The sequence below is a fragment of the Ambystoma mexicanum genome, chromosome 11, assembly GCF_040938575.1.
Source record: "Ambystoma mexicanum isolate Mex_15411 chromosome 11, UKY_AmexF1_1, whole genome shotgun sequence".
Classification (NCBI taxonomy): domain Eukaryota; kingdom Metazoa; phylum Chordata; class Amphibia; order Caudata; family Ambystomatidae; genus Ambystoma; species Ambystoma mexicanum.
The window spans coordinates 223,366,787-223,386,909 of NC_090934.1; the positions used below are offsets into that span (position 1 = coordinate 223,366,787).

Consider the following 20,123-nt stretch of genomic DNA (forward strand, 5'->3'; position numbering starts at 1 on the left):
AACTGGTTGTTTCTTTAAAATTGCTTGATTTTTTTTAATTATTTTTTTTTTTTTAAATCGCTGCTAAAATCAGTGTGCCTCATTACGCCTTTGGAGGTAGCCATGCCCTTAATAAGGGTATGGCTGCCTCCAAAATCGGGGTCCGGGTTCCCTGAATGGGGAAATACCGGGCCATTCCGAGTATGGAGGGCCCGGTATTTCCTCCTTCAGGGAACCCAAGCTCGGTCCTTCCCCTTTCCCATTGAGCTCTAATAGGGCTCAATGGGAATGAGGAGGGAGCTAACAACGGGCCCGTTACGAACAGGCCCGTTGTTAGCTCCCTGGTCCCCTTGCAGGACCCGCTATGGACGTCTGGAAAAACCAGACGTCCAGAGTGGGTCCCGCGAGTGCACCTCGTAATAGTGCATAGTGGGTTTAACGGCGCCGTTAAACCCATTCCGCACTTCTTGTAATGAGGCCCATTAAGTTTAAAACTGTACAAATCCCTGGTAAAAAAAAAAAAAAAAAAACGGATATTTATCTCCAATTGATTTTTCTACTGTCCATTTTATAAAGTCTCGTAGCATTAGTTTTGCCATGATTTTTCCCGGGACATCTATTGAGACAATAGGCCTATAGTTGTTAGGATCCTGTCTATCACCTTTTTGTAGATTGGGATCACTATTCCCTTCTGCCACAGGGAGGTATCCTTTTTGAATCAATAATTTGTCTAAATAATATTAGTAGAAACTGCGCCCAATGCTCTGGATAACTTAATAGTTGTGTTTGACAAATTGTCAGGGCCCGGGGCCCTTGAGTTAATAGGTTTTTTGATAATCGTCATAATATACAACTTATCAAAATTAAAAGGTTCCAGATCCGGTGGTTCAGTCAAAATAGACCCTGGATATATTGATGCATTTGAATTCCATTAAAGAAAATGAAAGAAATCACACGCCTCATGTGTTAGATTCACAGTGTTAATGTATAGGACAGAAAGGCATCGTCCGAGGAGGACGGAGGAAAACGGGGATTATCCCATGACTGGATGAAAATGCTGTGAAGGATATTAAATGCAACAATAACTACTGGTCCTGATTTGAAAAAGACGTTTTATACGTCAAAACACGTGTCATCACTAAAGGGCTTTGAATTTCTATATAAATTTACACTGTGGGAATCTAACACATGAGGCGTGTGATTTCTTTCATTTTCTTTAATAGAATTGAAATGAATGGGCGCATCAATATATCCTAAGGGTGACTTCACCCACTTCATGAAGATTTTTTTTATGTGGCAAACCCAAGCTCTGGATCTCCCACTGTCTAATGTTATGCGGTGACGCAATGCTGACTGAATTTTCCAACCCCTCTTGGTTCCAGAGCTTTAGCCAAAATAAAATTGGTCTGAGCTTCAACTGGGCAACCGCAGGAGCAACATTGAGTTAAATAAGAATCAAGGCAGAGGGAACACTCTTAGGCAATAACAATAGCTTTTTTAGGAACTTATGTTCGCTCGAGATGATATCTTTTACATTGGCATGTCCCCATAATTCAGCCCCGTATAGGGCTGCAGGTAAAGCTCGCTTTCCATAAAGGTTCAGAGCAGGGGTAATAGCTCCACCCCCATGTCGGACATGGAAGGACTTGATGGACCCGCTAAATATCTCCATGGTGGTGACTGAACGCCTCACCTGCTCTACCCAACCACCCATATCTTGGAACCTCACACCGAGGTAATCAAAGCATTTAACTTGGGTGAGCTGCTGTGCTCCCTCCACCTTGAACACCAAGGGTGAGTATTTTGAAAAGTGGGGCCTGAACACCAGAACTTTAGATTTTTCTATATTTGGCTCCAGTTGTAACTCCTTGCATTTAGAAGTCAAGATTGCCAAGGCTTTCCCCCAGACCTTGCAGAATGGTAGCCAAAAGCACTGCATAAAATAGTGCTGGGCATTTGTAAAGGGTCATTTTCAGGTAGACCTGGCATCCCTTTAATAGAGCAACGATAACATCTTGTATATAAACGTTAAATAATAGGGGTGCCAGGCTGCAGCCTTGCCTTACCCCCTTATTGACCGGGAAGGACGTTGTAGTTTCCCCACCAAGCTCTGTAATAACATTGTTTTTGTCGACCCAGTCCTGGAGGGCAGCAAGGATTACCTTGCCAAAATGTTTGCCAGCGCTGTCCAGAAGGGAAATTGGGCAATAGTTTGCTGGGAGATTCCTCCCGCCTTTCTTGTACAACAGGATTATTACAGCCTTCCGCGAGGAATCCAGTATTTGGCCTTTCCTGATAATAGAATTGAAGACTCTACAAAGGATTGGGGCCCATATATCAACTTTGTCCCTGAACAGATCTCCTGGGATTAGGTCTGGGCCTGCAGCTTTCCACGTTTCTGATGAGATATAAGCAATCCTCCAATGGCACCATGTGAAAATCTGACCAACCTCACTCCACAGGAGAAGGACAAGTCCTATGAGAAACATTGTGCCTTAGCGGCATGTCCCGTGTGAGTATTACCCAGCATATAAACACACCAGAGGAACAAAAGAAATAGTCTTTGAGTTACCCATTCCTTGGCAGCAAGAAGCATTACCAACTGAAATATATCAATTGCAATATATACATAATTACATGGCTTTGTAGCTTAAGATATCTGTGTAACATGTAGCAGATGAAAAATAAAATGGAGCACGAACCTTATACGGAATACAATTTTGTAGCTCCAATGGTAGTACATTAAGTCACAAAACAACATACAGCAGAACAACTTGAATGGAACATAAATGAGTAAATGAAAATCCCACCGAAAAGAGGAGATAAAGGCAGATTATTACTTAAAGAACGAAGATATAGTTTCTACCTTCAGACAAACAGGATAAGTCTAAATTCTAAATCGATCCTGAATGTGGCAACTAGCTGTATAATGATGTTTGGTTTCCAGTACCTAACAGAATATGGCTGGAAACAGCATAGTATCAATTTTGGAACACCAATGAATTTGGCCAAAAAGTCAGAAACATGGTAAATCAGTACATTCCATGATGGTAGTCTGGGCACAAAATGACATTTCCCTGCAGTTGGCGAAGAGAACCCCAGCTAGCTCTACAGCATTATGTCAATTTTGTAATGAAATGGTATGTTCAGTTTCTAAAAGGATTATATCTGTCAAATAACCATGTTGATCATATTTGATTTATAAACTAAACGATACAAACACTGCTATCTGTCTCTGAAATACCCTACTAAAGAAGTGGTATGAGATCAAGATGGCAGATTGTGTACATCATGATGCCATCCGTGCCTGCTCACAGACAAAGCACTGGTGTTAATTATAATGAACATTCTCCAGTATATCGAGAAGCTAGATTAACAGTGCAATTCATTATTACTAAAGGATGGATTAAACCTAATACGGCAGACAATATGCAGCAGGGTGTCATTATGCCGTGCATTGGTCCTTCCACCCAGAGAAGGCATATAATTTAAATGAGTGCTCAAATGTATCCCAGTTTGAGCCACTCACCTCTGTCATAATGACTGTTGTAGTGACTGCATTTAGTTTGGTCATTGCAGCATTCCAGTAATTTAGGATAACGTGATCATGACACTTTAATCTGAGGGAGCTCCTAGTGAGACAAGACAACCCCACTGAAACCAAACAAAGGTTAGGATGAGATGATGACCATTTGTTCACGCTCTGGTCATATCTTTCAGCCCAACCTCTTCTCATATTTTGGATATTTTCACGTAGAATATTATAAAGGGTGGGAGAACCGTCAGATGGTACAACGAATCATAAATACTGATCCTATGTTTTACTAGCAATAGTTCATAAAATATTTAGGGATCAACAGAGGATTTGATTACAGTCCCCCTATTGCAGATTTGGGATGTGCCACTCTTCAAAATAAAGACATGAACGAAGAAGCAATCAATCTCAATAAAATGACCAAGGTATCCAGTGATGTTACCGAAAACAAAAATAACTAATGACATTTTACAGAAAAAAATACCGAACAATAAATATACAGGGTGTAGGGCTACGGGGTTAAAAGGTGTGGGCAATGGTTTGGAGGGGGAATTATAAGTGTAGGTATACGGGGGATTGAGGGACCCCCAATTACATTGTATTTCTTTTTCGGTAAAATATCATTCAGTACCATTTGGTTTGGTAAAATCACGTGGAACCAATGACCAAGTGCTTATTAATAACCGGAGTACTTATTGCCCTGGTGAATGGCTGTAAGCAATTGAAAGCATTAACGATTTGACTTTATTTTTGAGAGACACCATGCCTCAAATAACACTGGTTTTAACTAACACAACTATTGTCAATATTAAAAATAGACCAGATTGGTAGGATGTGAAGATTTTTGTGAAACAATTAATTGTTCACATTGATACACAGAACATACAGGAATCATTTGGGCAAATGGAGACATTGTTTCTTTGCAATAAGAAACATCTAGATGGGATATATGTCCCGGCTTTTAAATAGCCCGCACATCACAGTTTCTAGGGATAGTTGGTTTATTCCAAGTAGATAAAGCTTGAATAGTTGTATGTTTTTTTTTTGTTTGTTGGGTTGTGTGTGTTAGAGATGTGCTCCTTTCTAGTAGCTGGGAACCGATATCCGTTTGCGACAAGCTCAGGTGGAATATGCAGGTGGAAGTATGAGATGAGCACCCTCAGGATCTGAACTCATTTTCTAGTGATGGAGTGTTAGACGTAGCAGACACATACAAATATACTGGATTCTTCTAGTGAAAGCCAATATCACAAGCCAAAGAGCAGTTATATTCCACATTACACAGCATGTGGGACACATCCTTGCCAGAGGATGAACACACTTAGATGAAGTCAATCTCCCAACTCACCTGTTGAGTGCAAAGGTGTAGTGAAATGTCACACTATGTCCCTTGGCCACATCACAGGTGGGCAGGGCCTGCAGGGTTTCCACCAGGGAAATAATAGCATTGTAATCCTGGGAAAGAACAGGGATGATCAGATGATGCACCGGTAAACCTTCATACAAACAAAACTTCAAAATGGTTTTATGCAATGCATACAAATCATTCATTTCATCCACCTTGTCAATGGTGAAACAGGCATTCTGTCACTAGCCGTCTTGTAATGCAACTGTAAACCACTGTCTAGGACCAAGAGCTTCACCTCCGCTCGCCCACAGGGAGTCCTTTCACACACCTTTCACAGTCATGAACTCAACAAGGGAGTGGTAAAGGAATATTGATACCCAAAAAGTATACAAGTGTGCGCCATACTTGTAACTGTCACTCACCTCCTTTTTAAATAAAAGCACTAAGTTCAAATGCACTTACAGGAAAGTCAAAATATTCACTCTATATAAAGATGTATTGGTCGTTTGTATAGCACAAGACTTACAAAAACAATGATCACTTATAGGTGCACTTATATAAAATAAGAAGAAAGATAATGTATACAATGGTAAATGGAGCAAAAACAAAGCATTATAAGGCAAACATTCAGAGTTTGGTTTCACTTTAAGCTCTGGAAACAAACCAACAGACCCCAGAAATGTTCTGATCAGCATCAGTATCCTGCAATGTTCGGACAGACAACCTCAAAGCGCAAAATAAGCATTCAACCCGATAGCAGACAAGACGGTGGGTGGCAGCAAAAGATCCTCATCTTATGTTACTGGAGAGCCAGACCAACTCTGAAAGAGTATGAAATGGTATTTGGGAATTTTCTACTGTTTTGACCATGTTCAAGGCTGACTGTCATTTTAAAATCATCTATGTACTAGATTATAAAGACAAACTGTTTTAGTGTTTTAAGAAAATAAACATGTAGGTACAAGCTCTATGTTTTACAAAACGTCTGTTCAACGTGCTTGTATTGTTGAACACCAGGACAATATAATAAAAACGTGTTAGAAAAAGAGGGCTCTCAACTCCTTCCTTCCAAGGAAGTGGTGGCAATATGAGTTTCTCTTCTTGTTCAAACTACAGTTTGCGACTATCAGCATTGATCTCTAATTTCCCTGCCATTTCAGTGGGTCTGCTTAATTCTCTGCAAATACAAGCCTGAAAAGCAAATATCAGATGTGCCCTATGTGAGAAACCTGAAGGTGTCTCACCCGCTAGGCCCTGGGTATCTGTCATCCAGGTGGCCAGGACACAGCCATCGCTTTTGGATCCAGTTCCTGTGGGTGGACCAGTGAAGGAGGATCACCTGGACGAGGGGCCTTCTGTGAGTGGAAGTGGGACACCGGGCAGCCTGACGCGGTATACCCTTCCCTGTAACACCTTTACCCCATCCTATCAGGTAGGATACTTAGGAGCTCAACCTCCCACCCCCTTTCCGACACACTTTCTCATGGACAGCTCACTGTGAGAGAAAACAGACTAACACCCGAGCCGTATACCTGACATGTCCCAATGCAATGGTCAGGCAGGGCCAGGCAATTACTGATCAATACATACAACGGACTTCCATCACACTTCACCAAACGGATAAAAGGCGGAATACGAAAGCACACTCTGAGCAAGGCAAAGCACACGAGGAAGCAGCAGTTTCAAGTTGGCAGTTTAATACAAGGAAAAAGACGGCAAGACCGAAGAGGGTTGCAAGGAGGGAAGTGCCCTTGACCTTTTCAGAGAAAGACTGTTACTTTCATGAGCCTAATCAACGTAAGATCCAGAATCAAAGCTGCAGAAACCTGCATTGTGTGTCGGAGGTACCCGGGGCACTCCTGTGTCAATAGCCAAGGCTTGGAGGATCGTTTTCCTCCGTGGTACTGTCCTCGGCTCCTACAACAAAGCAGCGCCAGTAAAGTCAGCGCAGCCGGTGAGTTGGAGAGACCGAAACCAGACCTGTTTGTGTTGAAGCCAAGGTTGCAAGCAGCAACATTGTATAGAGATAACTTAAGAGAACAGTGTGTGAAGCGTATGTGGCAAACAACGCAAATATAATTAAACAGCATATGAATGACTGTACTTTGAAGTCAGGATACAATACTGTAGACAGAGTGGTCCGGAGCCACATGGGTGCTCATTTGAAAGTCTCTGTTAGGTATCCAACTGAAAGGAGGCAATTGTAAAAAGGAAAGGAATTGTGAAAATCTTAGTGGTCCTGCAACTGGTCAAGCCACACCCTGTGCACATTCGAAAGTCTTCGATAGTTGATGTTAATTGAATTTGGTCCGAACCCGGCTGAGGGAGACTAATTGTATTAAGGAGGGGATCTGAGCCCAGTTAAGGGGGATCCGGGGTGAACTGTGATTCGCCCGAGAAATATTATCCTACGAACATTGTGAAAGAGGATCTGAACCCGAAGAGAGGGATCCGGGGTGAATAGTGAACCACCTGAATTGAGTATTTGTGAAAATCGGAAAGAGGAAAATAACTTTGTTTTGTTGCATCAGGCCCTCTGCGTGAAGAAACTTTGATAGGCAAAGAGACTCAGGCACAAAAGGCCCTGATGCTAATGATTGAATTGTATCCTCGTATCAAAGAAGCCAGAGATTGTGATACGCTTAAGTGAACCCCCTTGTCCTGTGCTGAAAACGTGGGGAAGGTAGGCCAACGGCCTGAACATCCTGACATATCATTATGTGAACACTTCTTTTTGCTAACATTTGTTTCCCACACTATTTGTATTTAGAGGTAAGAATTGGAAAAAGACACCACTAGGACTGCGTTACTATTTGATGGTCATAGCTTGCTCCCTTCTGAAGATTTAGGATTAGATAGGCGTTTTTCAAACCCTTTTTGAAGTTCAATAAATACCCTTGAACTGTGGTCACTTGCGTCTGTCTGACTGTTGATACCATGCCTTCCTTAAACCTAGCACTGAAAGGTGGGAGCTACGGTGTCAGGACACACTTTGGTTAAGACAGGTTCTGTACTTAGTTTTCCTAACAGAGGTGAAAGGTTGCGTGCTATACATTGCGGGTTTAGGATCAGATCACCATAAAATCGGCATTATAACATCTGCAAATATTCCATTAGCACCCTGCGGGTGGGAGCCAGCCAATCAGGAGGCGGGAAACGCAAGCTGATACTCGCAATATAGCATGCATTCCAAGCCGGCTGCAGCCCGCCATCTCCTCCCACCCCCCGCCCACCAATCCCTTAAAAAAAAATCCCAAACCTCCTCCCAACCCCACTTACATGATTGACGCGGCGGCACCGCCCGCCGCAGCAGCTCCACTGCCTCTTCCTTTAACGTCCGCCATGTTCATGGACGAGGGGCTCCGTATGGAGCCCCACCTTCTACTAGCATGACAACCATCTTCAAACATCTTCAAACACCTGGGTTACTGTTTTGGTAACCCGGGGTGCCAATGGCATTCTTAACCCGTTCCACGTCCCGGTGCCTCATTACTGCCCCCGCTTCGCTCGGCTGTTAACTCAGGCTGCCGAGCCATTACCCCCTGCATGGCCCATGGAACGGGTTAACAATGCCATTTTCTTGCCCGCACTGCAAGAATGAATATGCAGAAAGTAGACTCTGTACCATATGGTGCATAGGACAGTAAGATGGCCTGACTAGAGCAAGCGAGGGAGAGCAGCAGAAGAGACCATCGACATAGGCTAGTATCAAGTATCACTGCAAGCAATAAATAAGGTACTCAACCTACTACCTGCTTGGTGGAGATGCAGGTGAGACAGCCGAGTGGGCACCTGCACAGATCGCGTGAGCAGTGAAGCCTCGCATCCAGTCCTGCATTAGCTTTCCCATCCCCCTAAAGCAGTAGAAACCTTGGCACTTAGGTGTGAGTACCGCACTGCACACAAGGGTGTCTTCGTGTATTTGCTGTGACAATTACTTGATTTTAGTACAAAAAAAAAAAAACAAAGCACAGGCAAACACTCACCAAATACAGACTGAGCGGCCACAAGCTGGAACTAGAGCTTGGCCAACACAGCTCAAACAAGAAGGGAGGAGAGAATCTGCATACAAACACATTCAAGACACTCATTTCCTCACATGTTGCGAGAATAAGGAAGTCTTTACGAGTAAAAAAGTGGACAAGACCTGCTCCGCTTCATCCTTGGACAACAATCAGAAATGGAGAGAATAGCAAAATCTGGTTATGCATGCTGCCAGAGACGAAAAGAAGTGCATAAAGCAATATAGATTTTTGGAGAAAAAAAGCTGAAAACCTAAATGACCACTATTGCAGAGAATGTATCATTTATGTATCCAAGTATTTACTTTGACAATATTTGTCTAACGTGTCATACTATTAAAGTATCTTGTATTGTATTTTATATTATTTAATTCAGTGCAGGGGGTTTGCGGGGTATTCTTTATCTACAGTTACAAACATTACTGTAAAGGGAAGGAGGGTTGGTCATTTGTTTTTGAGTAATCACGGAAAAGCAGAATAAAGCAGGTTACCTGTACATCACGGTATGCCAGCAGGAAGTTCATGAGGATGTCTAAACTGAGGCACTGCATGCTGTCCAACCGCTGCTGAATTCGGGCCAGTTCCTGGCTTAGCTGCTCCCCACCATACATCTCCCGGGCCTTGCGGATGTCCCGTCTGATTGTCTCTCGGAAGTATTCGCTGCAAGAGGTACAAGAGATTGAGCAGAAGTGCAGAGAAGACTACTACAGATGCCATCCTTGCAAGGGCAGTGCATATGCTTGCCCACACAACAAGCAGTGCACAGGTCCACAGGGAATAGCAATGAGCATGTCTCTTTTGCTTCAAGCGATGGAGAGGCAAGGTTGCAAGAAAACCATAATGGGATGGGCTTTGGTCAGAGCATCCGATGAGGAAATTACTTCACAGTCAGACATACAGACGTATTTTTGTATTAGTAGTGCGCAAATGGGGGAGAAGGGATGAAGTTTTGATAAATGTCCTGTGTAGCTACAGACTGATGAAATCTCGATCACTGAATGTGAGCTTTACGCCTTGGAACAGGATTACCCTTTGCAAATCGCAATGGCTGCAGCTCGTTTGAAGACTTTGCTGTCCTCCGCTGGGTTTGCCCGTTCTCTTTTGGACACACACATACCCACTACCGTCAATTTGATCAAACCAATGACCACGCGGCTGCAACTCCTCAAAGCCATTTTAACCTAGAGCTGGAATTAATAGTTGTTCTTTAGGTCTGAGGTTCCACATTTGCAAGTTGAAAAGCTTGTGGTACTACCTACACACAAATTAGTTAGGATTGTTTAAACAATGCAACCATCTACCCTTCATTTAGAATGTTCTTTCAATTTCATGCAGTGGCTGAACCATCAACATTGATGGATAAACTTTATGGTCATCTAATTAAAGATCTATTATGCGCATTTGCCCTCAGCTGTGCCTCAAAATTAAACAGTCAAAATAATGTTAACAGGTGGTGTGCTTCACAGTATATCTTGAAAAGAAAAGCTGGATGTGCATTTATATCTAAATGGTAATCTTCCCATCATCCAGATGATGGAGAACATAACAAAATATAAATCCACACTTCTCAATTACAACACTTTAGTCAGAACATCTCGCATCTGACTCTAATATCAGTGGCTAACTGAGATCATTTTACTTTAACAATACACTATTACCCCTATCCCCTTGAGCGAGAGAGATGTTCTCTCCCCTAGGTAGGCTAATTGGGAACAATCGAAAACATAAGCTTGTCTTCTAAAATCTAAAGTGTAATTTTGATTGAAATCAGGAAAGGTTTTGTAGTGGTGGCATTTAAAGGGAGCTCGCCAATGCACAGTTATGTGGTGGCACCAGGGCCGTGTGTGAGGCCTATTGGAATTATTTCCCTAGAAAGTGCTTGTGGGTTGGTAAAGAAATTAATCAGCCCTAAACCCAGTCAAACTATCTTGCATCTATATTTCTATGCTGGAAAAGATTTCTCTTAATTAAACCAGTGGCAGCACAGATTACTCACAATGCAGCATCAACCCTTCCAAGATGGCATCAATCAAAGGTGTCTACTGTTTTTAAGACTTGCAAAAGCAAAGGATTGCTTAGTCATTTCGAATACAGCTATTTAGTGGGGTTGAAAAGTTAAAACCGGCACAATAGTCAGGCTGCTGCTCAGAAGCCTGTATTCCTATTGCAGAAAGCAGATTTTCACAGAACAAGCACTTCTACACATCAACATCCCCAGGACCCCTAGCCTAGCACCTTACCAGGGGTTAGCAGGGGCGACCTCCAGTAACTTGGTGAGACGTGCTGTTAGGGGGGTGAGAAATGACTCCATATTGTGCTGGGGCTGGAAGAGTTCTGTGAGGCACTTCATCATGGGAGAATCGCAGCACAGCACCTTTCCCTGTGCCGTTACCATATAAGGGATGAAAGTGTAGTTACCGCAACAATCCTAGACAAGGTAGAGAGCAATGGGTTACTTACATTTCTGGATTTCAGCCTCTTTATATAGCCAAAACTCTTGACAAAATACAACCTTGTTATCACATGTTCCTCCAACACTTTCATTTGCCCTAATGCCAACCACCCCCAATGCAATTTACGCCCACTTTTTAAAAAATGTTTTATTGGTTTACAGACAAAATATAAACCTTTAACATACAAATCCTCCATAATATCACACATCAATTTTCCATATTACATTCAATAAGTAAAATTAAAATAAACCATCTTGTGGTTCAAGTCACTACTCCCTTTAAAACAACTTAGATCACACCAAGGAGGACAATAGGAAGCGGAGAAAGTAAGACAGATCAACACAAACAAGCGGAGGAAAGAAACGAGGAATCCCTCAGCTCTGTGAAGACTTTCTATTCACTCTATTTTCACATCACTCAACATCCATTTCCACACCTGTTTTAAGTATGAATTCCACCATCTTGATAGTGGTAATGGTAAGGCTAGTTCTTTCACCTAGTAGTACCCATTCCCACCAATGCGTGGGCCCTAGCGTCCAACAAGCTTTTGAATGTCCCTTAAGGAATTTATTTCTCACATCCTTTAGAGGTATACAAACCGTTACTAAATATACCAATGTTTCTACACCTCCTTTTCCCTTGCAGAAGCTACATTGTGCATTCTTAATCCCCAGCCATTTTATGGCCCATTGGACTTCTCTTGTATTTAGAATATGCAATAGGCACCTTAGAAGAATATATGATAGATATGGTATTTATAACGCACCTATACCCAAGTGTGTCAAGGCGCAACGAGGCAAGGGAGGGGAAACAGAGGGAAGACAGAGAGTGATCCTACTAGGCCAGGTGAAATTGAGATTGCGCAAGTGCAGGGGGTAGAGGAATGGGGAAAAGTGCAGGGGGAAAGGGGAGGGGGCAGTGCAGTACATAAGATAACAGTAAAATGAGAATTAAAAGTGTGGTAAGCTGGTGGCAAGTGCAAGGGTAAGAGCAGACATCAGGGGTCAATTGCTAATAGGGGCTGTAGGGATACAGAAACAGTCCCCAAGTGCAATGGTTGCCAGGGGGCAGTGCAGGTGTGCAACTAACGGGGAGGGGACCTGGGCCCGAGATCAGAGGGTAGCCAGGTAACCAGTGCAGTTTCAGATTCAGCCAAGAGATCAGCAGGGGAAAAGGAGGAGAGAAAGCAGAAGCAAAGAGGAAGGTCTTGAGGTGCTTCCGGAACCGGAGATGGTTCTCCTCAAGTTTCAGTGAGGCAGGGAGGCTGTTCCAGAGGGAGGCCCCAGCAGAAGAAAGATCTACCACCAACTCTTTGCTTGGAGAAGCGACTGGCCCTGAGGGACTTGGAGGCGGATGAGCGAAGGGTTTGAGAGGTCACATTTTTAGGAAGAGAGAGTTGAAGGTATTGAGGTCCCAGAAGGCCTTGTGGACAATGCACAGGGTTTTGAACTTGATCCTCGCCGCCACTGGAAGCCAGTGAAGAGATTTCAGTTCTGACTTGCGAGTTTGGAAACATGTCCATGACTTGCCCAAGTGCCTCCTTCATTGCAAACTGCAGAGAAATTCTGGTAACATGTCCTAAACTGTTCCCTCCACAATGAATAATAATAATGTCTGGATGATCGAGGGTCACCAAAGTGGCACAAAGAGGAACCAAATTCGGCCACTTCATTCCATGCAGTCCATACCAGTGGACATCCACATGATGAAAACCAAGATGTGCACCCACTCCACAGTGTTCTGCATGCACTTCCAACCAATGTATTCAGGAGTCCCCCAAAATCCATACACTCTGCCTCCTGAACGACACAGCCATAACCATAGCCATCTGCACCCCTCTCAGCAAACAGACCTTCTGCCACAGTCTCTCCTTACACAACAGACCCAGCAAACCTTATGACCAATCCCCTGGCCTCCACACTCCCATTTCCATTCCTGCCATCCTCTAAAGCTTCGGATGTGGCAGGTGCGATCCTCAATCTACCAATGTGTCCGCAGTCATATTGTGTTTTATGCGGGGGTGGAGGAACACATTTCAACCAGGATAGGGGATTTCCTCTTTAGTGGTGGCTCTGAAAAGACCCTTTTTTTCAAAGGTGCATGTAAACAAACACCTTTTGTTTTGTAATTTTTGTGTGGTTTTCTCTTCTTCTACTCCTTACATTCTTACATGAGCCTCTTCACAGCATACCTTAGATTGTATAACAAAATAGCATTGCCAATGGTGGACAAAGAAATGCCATCTTCATTGAAAAAGTTTACATTAAGAGAATTAATGTTCACAGTGCCACAGGAGAACATCACAGCACTGCCCAAAAATGCAGACATCCCCTGGTTTACACGACACCTTCTGACATCTTGCTGGGGACAAAGTACATCGGGATTGTTGCATACTCTTCTAGGTAGTATGCATGAGAAAACCACCTTTGCAGTGGGAAAAAGCTGCATCAGTGCTTTCACCAAGTCCTTCAGGTCACTGAGCAAACTTCCAGCACTGATGTAACCCAAATGCAGTACTCCACAATGCACCACTAGAACATCATTAGTACTGAAAGTGGCCACTTCTCTGCAAACTACAAGCACACTTTGCAAACTGCGCACAGGCACATTGCGTCACAAAGCCTCAAATCCTTCAAAAATCTAAATTGCCAGCAATGCTTCTTCCCTGAGCATACCTCTGCAGATCACCCACAAAGGAATCACCCACGATCAACACTCTGACTCTCTGCATCTCTGCCATCTTCAACAAACACAGCAATGAAAAAAAGTATTACCAGCCCTTCCGGTTAAGCACAACCTTAACACCCGATTGGATAATTCCCACCAGTCCCATTTCCATGCCAAGCATGTTGAGAATGGCAGGATGTGGCACGTGCGATCCTCAAACTATTGTGCTGTCCGCGGACCCCATAAGGCAGTCCTTCTTCCCTTTCCACTTCACTCTTTCTAGCACTCTCATTGGGTACTATTAAGCAGTCACACACATCCATCAATCACATCCACAACCTCTACATCCAACTGTAGCATCTCTGTTCAACACTCCAGATTTACCGTTAAACACTCGGAATACCGGTCTCCTATGATTGAAAAACACCTCCAGCAAAACGTACTGTAAAACTATCCAAGATTTCTACTTCCAGATTCATCTACATCTCCATCTATCAACACAAACTACAGGTATGAATATTTTTTGTATAGTACATTTGCAACTCTGTTATAACTGCCTCTGAACAGGGTACCTGCCACTTACCCTCCATAACCTACTCAAAAAGCATACTGTCATTTATCCAGATCACCCATTGCAATGTTCAAACTGGTACTCTCGTCTTTCCTTCTGTCATTATTAGAACCTCTTCCCCCATTAACACACCTCCTAAAATGCACTCAGAAAAGGAAAACTGAATGTCTCTTACCAAAGCAAACCAAGTACATACATTGCATGCATGTCAACAGGATGCCTGCCACTTAACTTGCATAGTTCACAGAATGCACCATTACTTAAAAACCAAAAGAATGTATGTGTGCATTGAGAACAGTACCATTTATTAATGTGGATAAATAAATCTAACAACTGAAATGATTGCTCCACTCATGTAGCAAGCATCTTTCTTAATAGTATTGCACACACGAAAACAAACGAATAGTCCTACAGCAATACACACACTTGTAGCACACCTATAAATTAACCACTTACCCTCTTACCAAAAATGCTAATGCTCCCAAGTCACCATTCATATACAAAGCTATCCAAGTTCTCACACACACACTTAACTCTTCCTGCCAAGACAGCCTCCTACAATTTTACATAATGTATTCTCTAAATCCAATCCCTATTCCATTAACAAATATGTTCTTACTTCCTTCTTTCGCAATTGCAGTAATCACCTCTCTCCTGAAAGACAGTGGCGTGTCAAGTTGAAAATACAACATAGAAGAAACCTACACTCAACATCCAATAAAGTAAGTGCAATACTATCGTAGTGTTCTGCCTCTTACTCAGTGTTCTTGTATTGTAGGATACACAATTCCATCAACCCAACAGTATTTGCTGCATTCTTACTCAATGCACCTCAACAGGTGCCCAGTTTCTATTGTCCTCCGACCGCCATTATAGTAACACCCAGATACCAATACAGCCTTCCCAACCTAAAATAACAGCCCATTACACAATCACACACACCTCTATCTGTATGCCTACCCTCATATTCAACCTCTCATGCATAGTGCACACATTTATATTGCAAAACCTGTACACCCACACTCCTTTTTTCTCCAACAGATACTGCAGAACGCCTACCAAAAAGCAACTCCGTAGAAAATGCAGAAAGAGAAGATCAACCTAAAAGCATATAAAATAGTCATCCGCCTCTAGCAGTATGTGTACCGAAAGTTAAAAAAACAGCTAATAATCACTAACGAAAATGAAAGCACCTAACAGGAAACAAACTTTAACTCTTCTTTCAAAATGTAAAAATAAATGTACTAAAAAGATTGCAAGTACCACTACTGCTAACAGAGCACATTCAAATGGCAACGTAGCCACAAGTAATCATTCCAAAAAATTAATTTTACAAAAAGTGTTCCACCACAGAGTCCTTCAGAACATTATAAATACAGGGGAAAAATCACGCTCAACCCTGAAAACATACAGCAGAGAAAGTGATCCTGGAAGCTCTTTTAGACAGTGCAATGCTCCTCAAAAGTACATTCTTTATATTAATTTTGAACAGAATGAAACCACTAACAAAATTAATTAGTAAACTACAACCAGTACTTTGCAACAAATGAAATATCAGCATAGATACCTTTGGCAACATCTGTACAGGTGAGTGGAGTCACACCACCAGCACAGAGCCATATTTCAATTAAGAATCATACAAACAAGAGCAAACAAACCAAACTGCCATACATCGCAGTGGACGAGGGTATGAAAAAGTAGACAATACCGTAATAGAAGAAGAAACCCTGTTTTCACAAATATCCACATCAAACTTAGATTCAACTCTCCATTCCACCGAACCAATACACCCCATCTACAAATGGTCATGCACATCAATGTGTAACGTTCAGCAGAACTATCAAATCTTTGCAGAAGTTCCTCAATCACTATGTGAACGACAACGACAAAGGAAAAAATTAAAATACTACAAATTATGGCTTCCTGTCCAGTGCGCAAATATACAGGACTACGAGGACATTCATTAGCCTGTATTTCTGGACCTGCTTGCAAAAGCACCTTCAACCATATCAAAATGTTAGCAACACACCATTCTAATTTAAGAAATCTCGTTCACAGACTATACTATCTATGCAAAAGGTTGTGCTTTAGCATTGGAGCATTTAAATGATATTCTCCTACATGGTACAGCCAAACAACTGCTCGAACAAATGGACCACATCCAAAGCAAATATTTTGGAACTGAAGAGCACTTACAAACTCCAGTACCTTCAGAAAACAGTAGCAACAACCTTGCAGATGTCAACTTTCTATTACACAAAAAAAAAAGAAATGGCCCAATTCAAAAGCACATTTGCCCAAGTACCAAACCAAGTATGTGTGTGTTGTCGCAGAACTTTTTATACAAAGAGCACAAAATCTATAGATATAATTTACTAAATAGAAGACAATGAGGAATCCCAATGGTTCCAATTAGCTCTCCACCGGTATCCAGTCTATTCATCGAAAATTGTTTAAATCGACTTAAAATCCAACTAAATGTATTCTCTGAAAGCCTTTTCAATCGAAATGCACTTCCATTGAATACATTTTGATGGATTTCCAACTCAAACATATCTTTAAAATAGATTAAATGGGTTGATGAAAAGATTTTATTTTTAAATGGGGTTGTGGGTGGTTATGGGGGGGGGGATCGGACCCTGCGTAGGTGTAGTTGGTTTGGGGGGGGTCCAGTGCTTAAATATATTAAAGATTTCAGCACTGGACAAAATAGGGGTTGGGGGGTTAACCCTTGGGGGATGAGGTGGGTTTGGGGGGACCCCCTTCCCCAAATAAAAAAAAACCCACAAGTTAAAGAGAGCTGTCCAGTGTCAAAATTACAAATTTCAGCCCTGGACACCTCCCTGTATCGTTACGTTAAACATGTTTTAACGAATTCCCGTGCAAAAAATGTAAAGTGTTTATACAACAAAACCCTATTGATTAGTGTTTCGATGGATAAACATTCTGCATTTTAGGAATTGCAATTCGATGAAACATTTTCTGTTGCATAGCTTTCGATGCAAAGTATGTTTGGTGCTTAATTTTCGATGGGAAGACTACCTTAGCAGAAAACAAATACAAAATTAATACTCAATACTGTGCACATACTGCACTGCAAAACTTAACCAAATGCCTTCACGGGATATCAGTAATAATTTGGAAATATTCCCACTGCCAAAACCACTACAACAGCTTAATTTGTATGAGACTATTATAATCCAGACAGTACAGCCATTTCAAGCAATAATACGACTACAACAAAAAACTGCAAAATTGCCTCCCACTGAATTACTGAGAGGCATTTGTGGCAAAGTAGTTTATTTGCCATTAGATCTCAAAGAAAATGTAGACACTCTAGGAGTGCAACGGCCAATAGAACAATCTTTGATTGTACTGGTGAATGGTGTAGCTACAAAAGACAAAAAAATTGGCAGCAACTAGTGGACTTTAAGATATTGCAGGGCTTTTCTAACTAACACAACAATGAATACTACAAATAAATAAACATTGAAGAAAACCTGAGAGAAACAACCAAAATAATTCAGGACTCCTCAACAACTGGCCAATTTGATCTTCTAGATCCTACTACAGCCTTCAATATGTTAGACCACCATCCAATTCACCCACTGCACTCCAAAGACACAATCGATGATGCACTAGAAACATATCAAATGCGGCGAGCCAAAGGATTGCTAATCAGTATATGGGAAAAAAGTGTAGAAGCACAAGCCTTTCCTCTACTTTTTCCTACTAGAAAAGGTGGGAGATACGATGAAAGATGCACACAAATAACAGCATCAGAAAACCACTCTTTAAAAATGTATTCAGAAGACCCTAGATTCAGACAAAACGTGGAATAAATGTTCCATCTCCTCTTTGAAAGTGAACTAGCAACTCTATGTTATGGAGTTGCAAACACATTAAAAACAGGTTCCAATTGTCAAAACATGTCTGCCACACAGATACTTCAAAAGGTGCAAGAGAAAGACGAAGTTTTACAATCAAGTATTACAAATCTCTTGGCAAACATGCGTGGTACGCAAGAATACTGGTTCCGACGGCACGTAGATGTACGGTGTATGCTACGCAACCTTGGCTCAAGTTGTGCAGAATATGCATGGGAAGACTTGCACACTTTCCTACGCATAGCAAACAAAAACATATAGACATGAACACCAGGTGAACTCTGCTCTCTTGATCCTGTAAACGTATCAAGGCACTTCTATGATCGCTTTATCGCCATGCTGCACTTAATTTGTAATAAAACACTTCCTCCCCTCAGAGAAGTGGAACATTTCTTTTGGAGAAATAAATATCAAGCCAGGAGGAGCACCACACATCCACATGCTTTTGTGGATTAAAAATGCTCCTAAACTTGGCCAGGACAGTGATGCAGCTGTTTTGCAATTCATTCACAAACATGCGAAATCCCTTCAGAAAGTACACATAGGGACCTACATGCACACACTTTGCAGTTTCAAAGACACACGAACCGAAGCATCAAAGTACATCAATGATGCCAATGCAATCATTGCCCTCCTATGGAATGCAAATATAGATGTACAGTAAATTGCAAACAATTCCACTGCAGTTGCACAATACGTCACAGCCTACTTAACCAAAGCAGAGAAAACCGAGCTAAAATGCCTCTGGGATGACATATCAGACAAAACACTATCACAGAAATTGCACAGCTTTGGTATAAAAATGCTCTCCCATAGAGAATGTGGCTGCTACGAAGCCGAAGACCGTTTAACCAGCACCACCTTACATGGGAAAGCTGAAAACAGTTTGGCTAAGCCTTGGTATTGCTGCATCCAGAAAGTCCTGAAATCGTACCAAGACATAGAAACAATAGCCCAAACGGACCCCACAGCCAGGAAATTTTGAAAAGACCTATTGGCGACATACTACCCAAACACGAGTACTGCTTATGAAACCATGTATCCATACCACATAGCCCAAAACTTCTCATACAAAAATAACATTAAACCAGATGGGAACAAAGGTAAATACATAGTCAAAAGTTGTGAGGGCAGCCTGATCAAACTTACCACAACGCAGCCTGATTAATCATATGAAGCCGTCATTAAAAACTCCTCAACTCAAAGAACTGTACTACATGGCCCTACTGCAACTTTTTAAACCATGGAGAAAAGAAGATTTATTAGACATCCATGCCTACTTTGAAGATGCTTTCAATGCAAGTGAAAGCACCATAAGATATAAACTTTACACAGTACAAAAACATGTCGGACAATGAACGCCAACAATAATAAGAACTTCAAGCACAACTAAATATAGACACTCCAGAGAGCAGTGAACCTTCTCTGACAGGAAGCCAAGAACCACTTGACCAACCACTCATAGAAAATGAGGCAGAATTATCCATGTCTCAAGTATAGAACAACATGTGTCAGTACGAGCAATCTGCAGAAGACTTTGCTCTACTGAAATCACAACTAAACAATGAGCAGCGTACCCTTCTCCTAGAAGTAATTAAAGAAATTGAACATGGTATGCAGCACAAAACTAACTTGTTCCTGTCAACACTATAAACCTGTAC

At 41.9% G+C, this 20,123-nt stretch overlaps 1 protein-coding gene across 1 annotated transcript in view; it reads right to left on the reverse strand.

The window, feature by feature from the left end:
- Positions 1 to 20,123, reverse strand: part of MAP3K6 (mitogen-activated protein kinase kinase kinase 6) — a 1,613,301-nt gene that overhangs the window by 1,303,605 nt on the left and 289,573 nt on the right. Inside the window, exons 4-6 of the mRNA XM_069622894.1 lie at positions 11,125 to 11,312; positions 9,376 to 9,544; positions 4,863 to 4,969 (exon numbers count right to left, since the gene is read on the reverse strand). Of these exons, the coding sequence (XP_069478995.1) occupies positions 4,863 to 4,969; positions 9,376 to 9,544; positions 11,125 to 11,312 (464 nt within the window). The remainder of the gene's footprint in view (positions 1 to 4,862; positions 4,970 to 9,375; positions 9,545 to 11,124; positions 11,313 to 20,123) is intronic.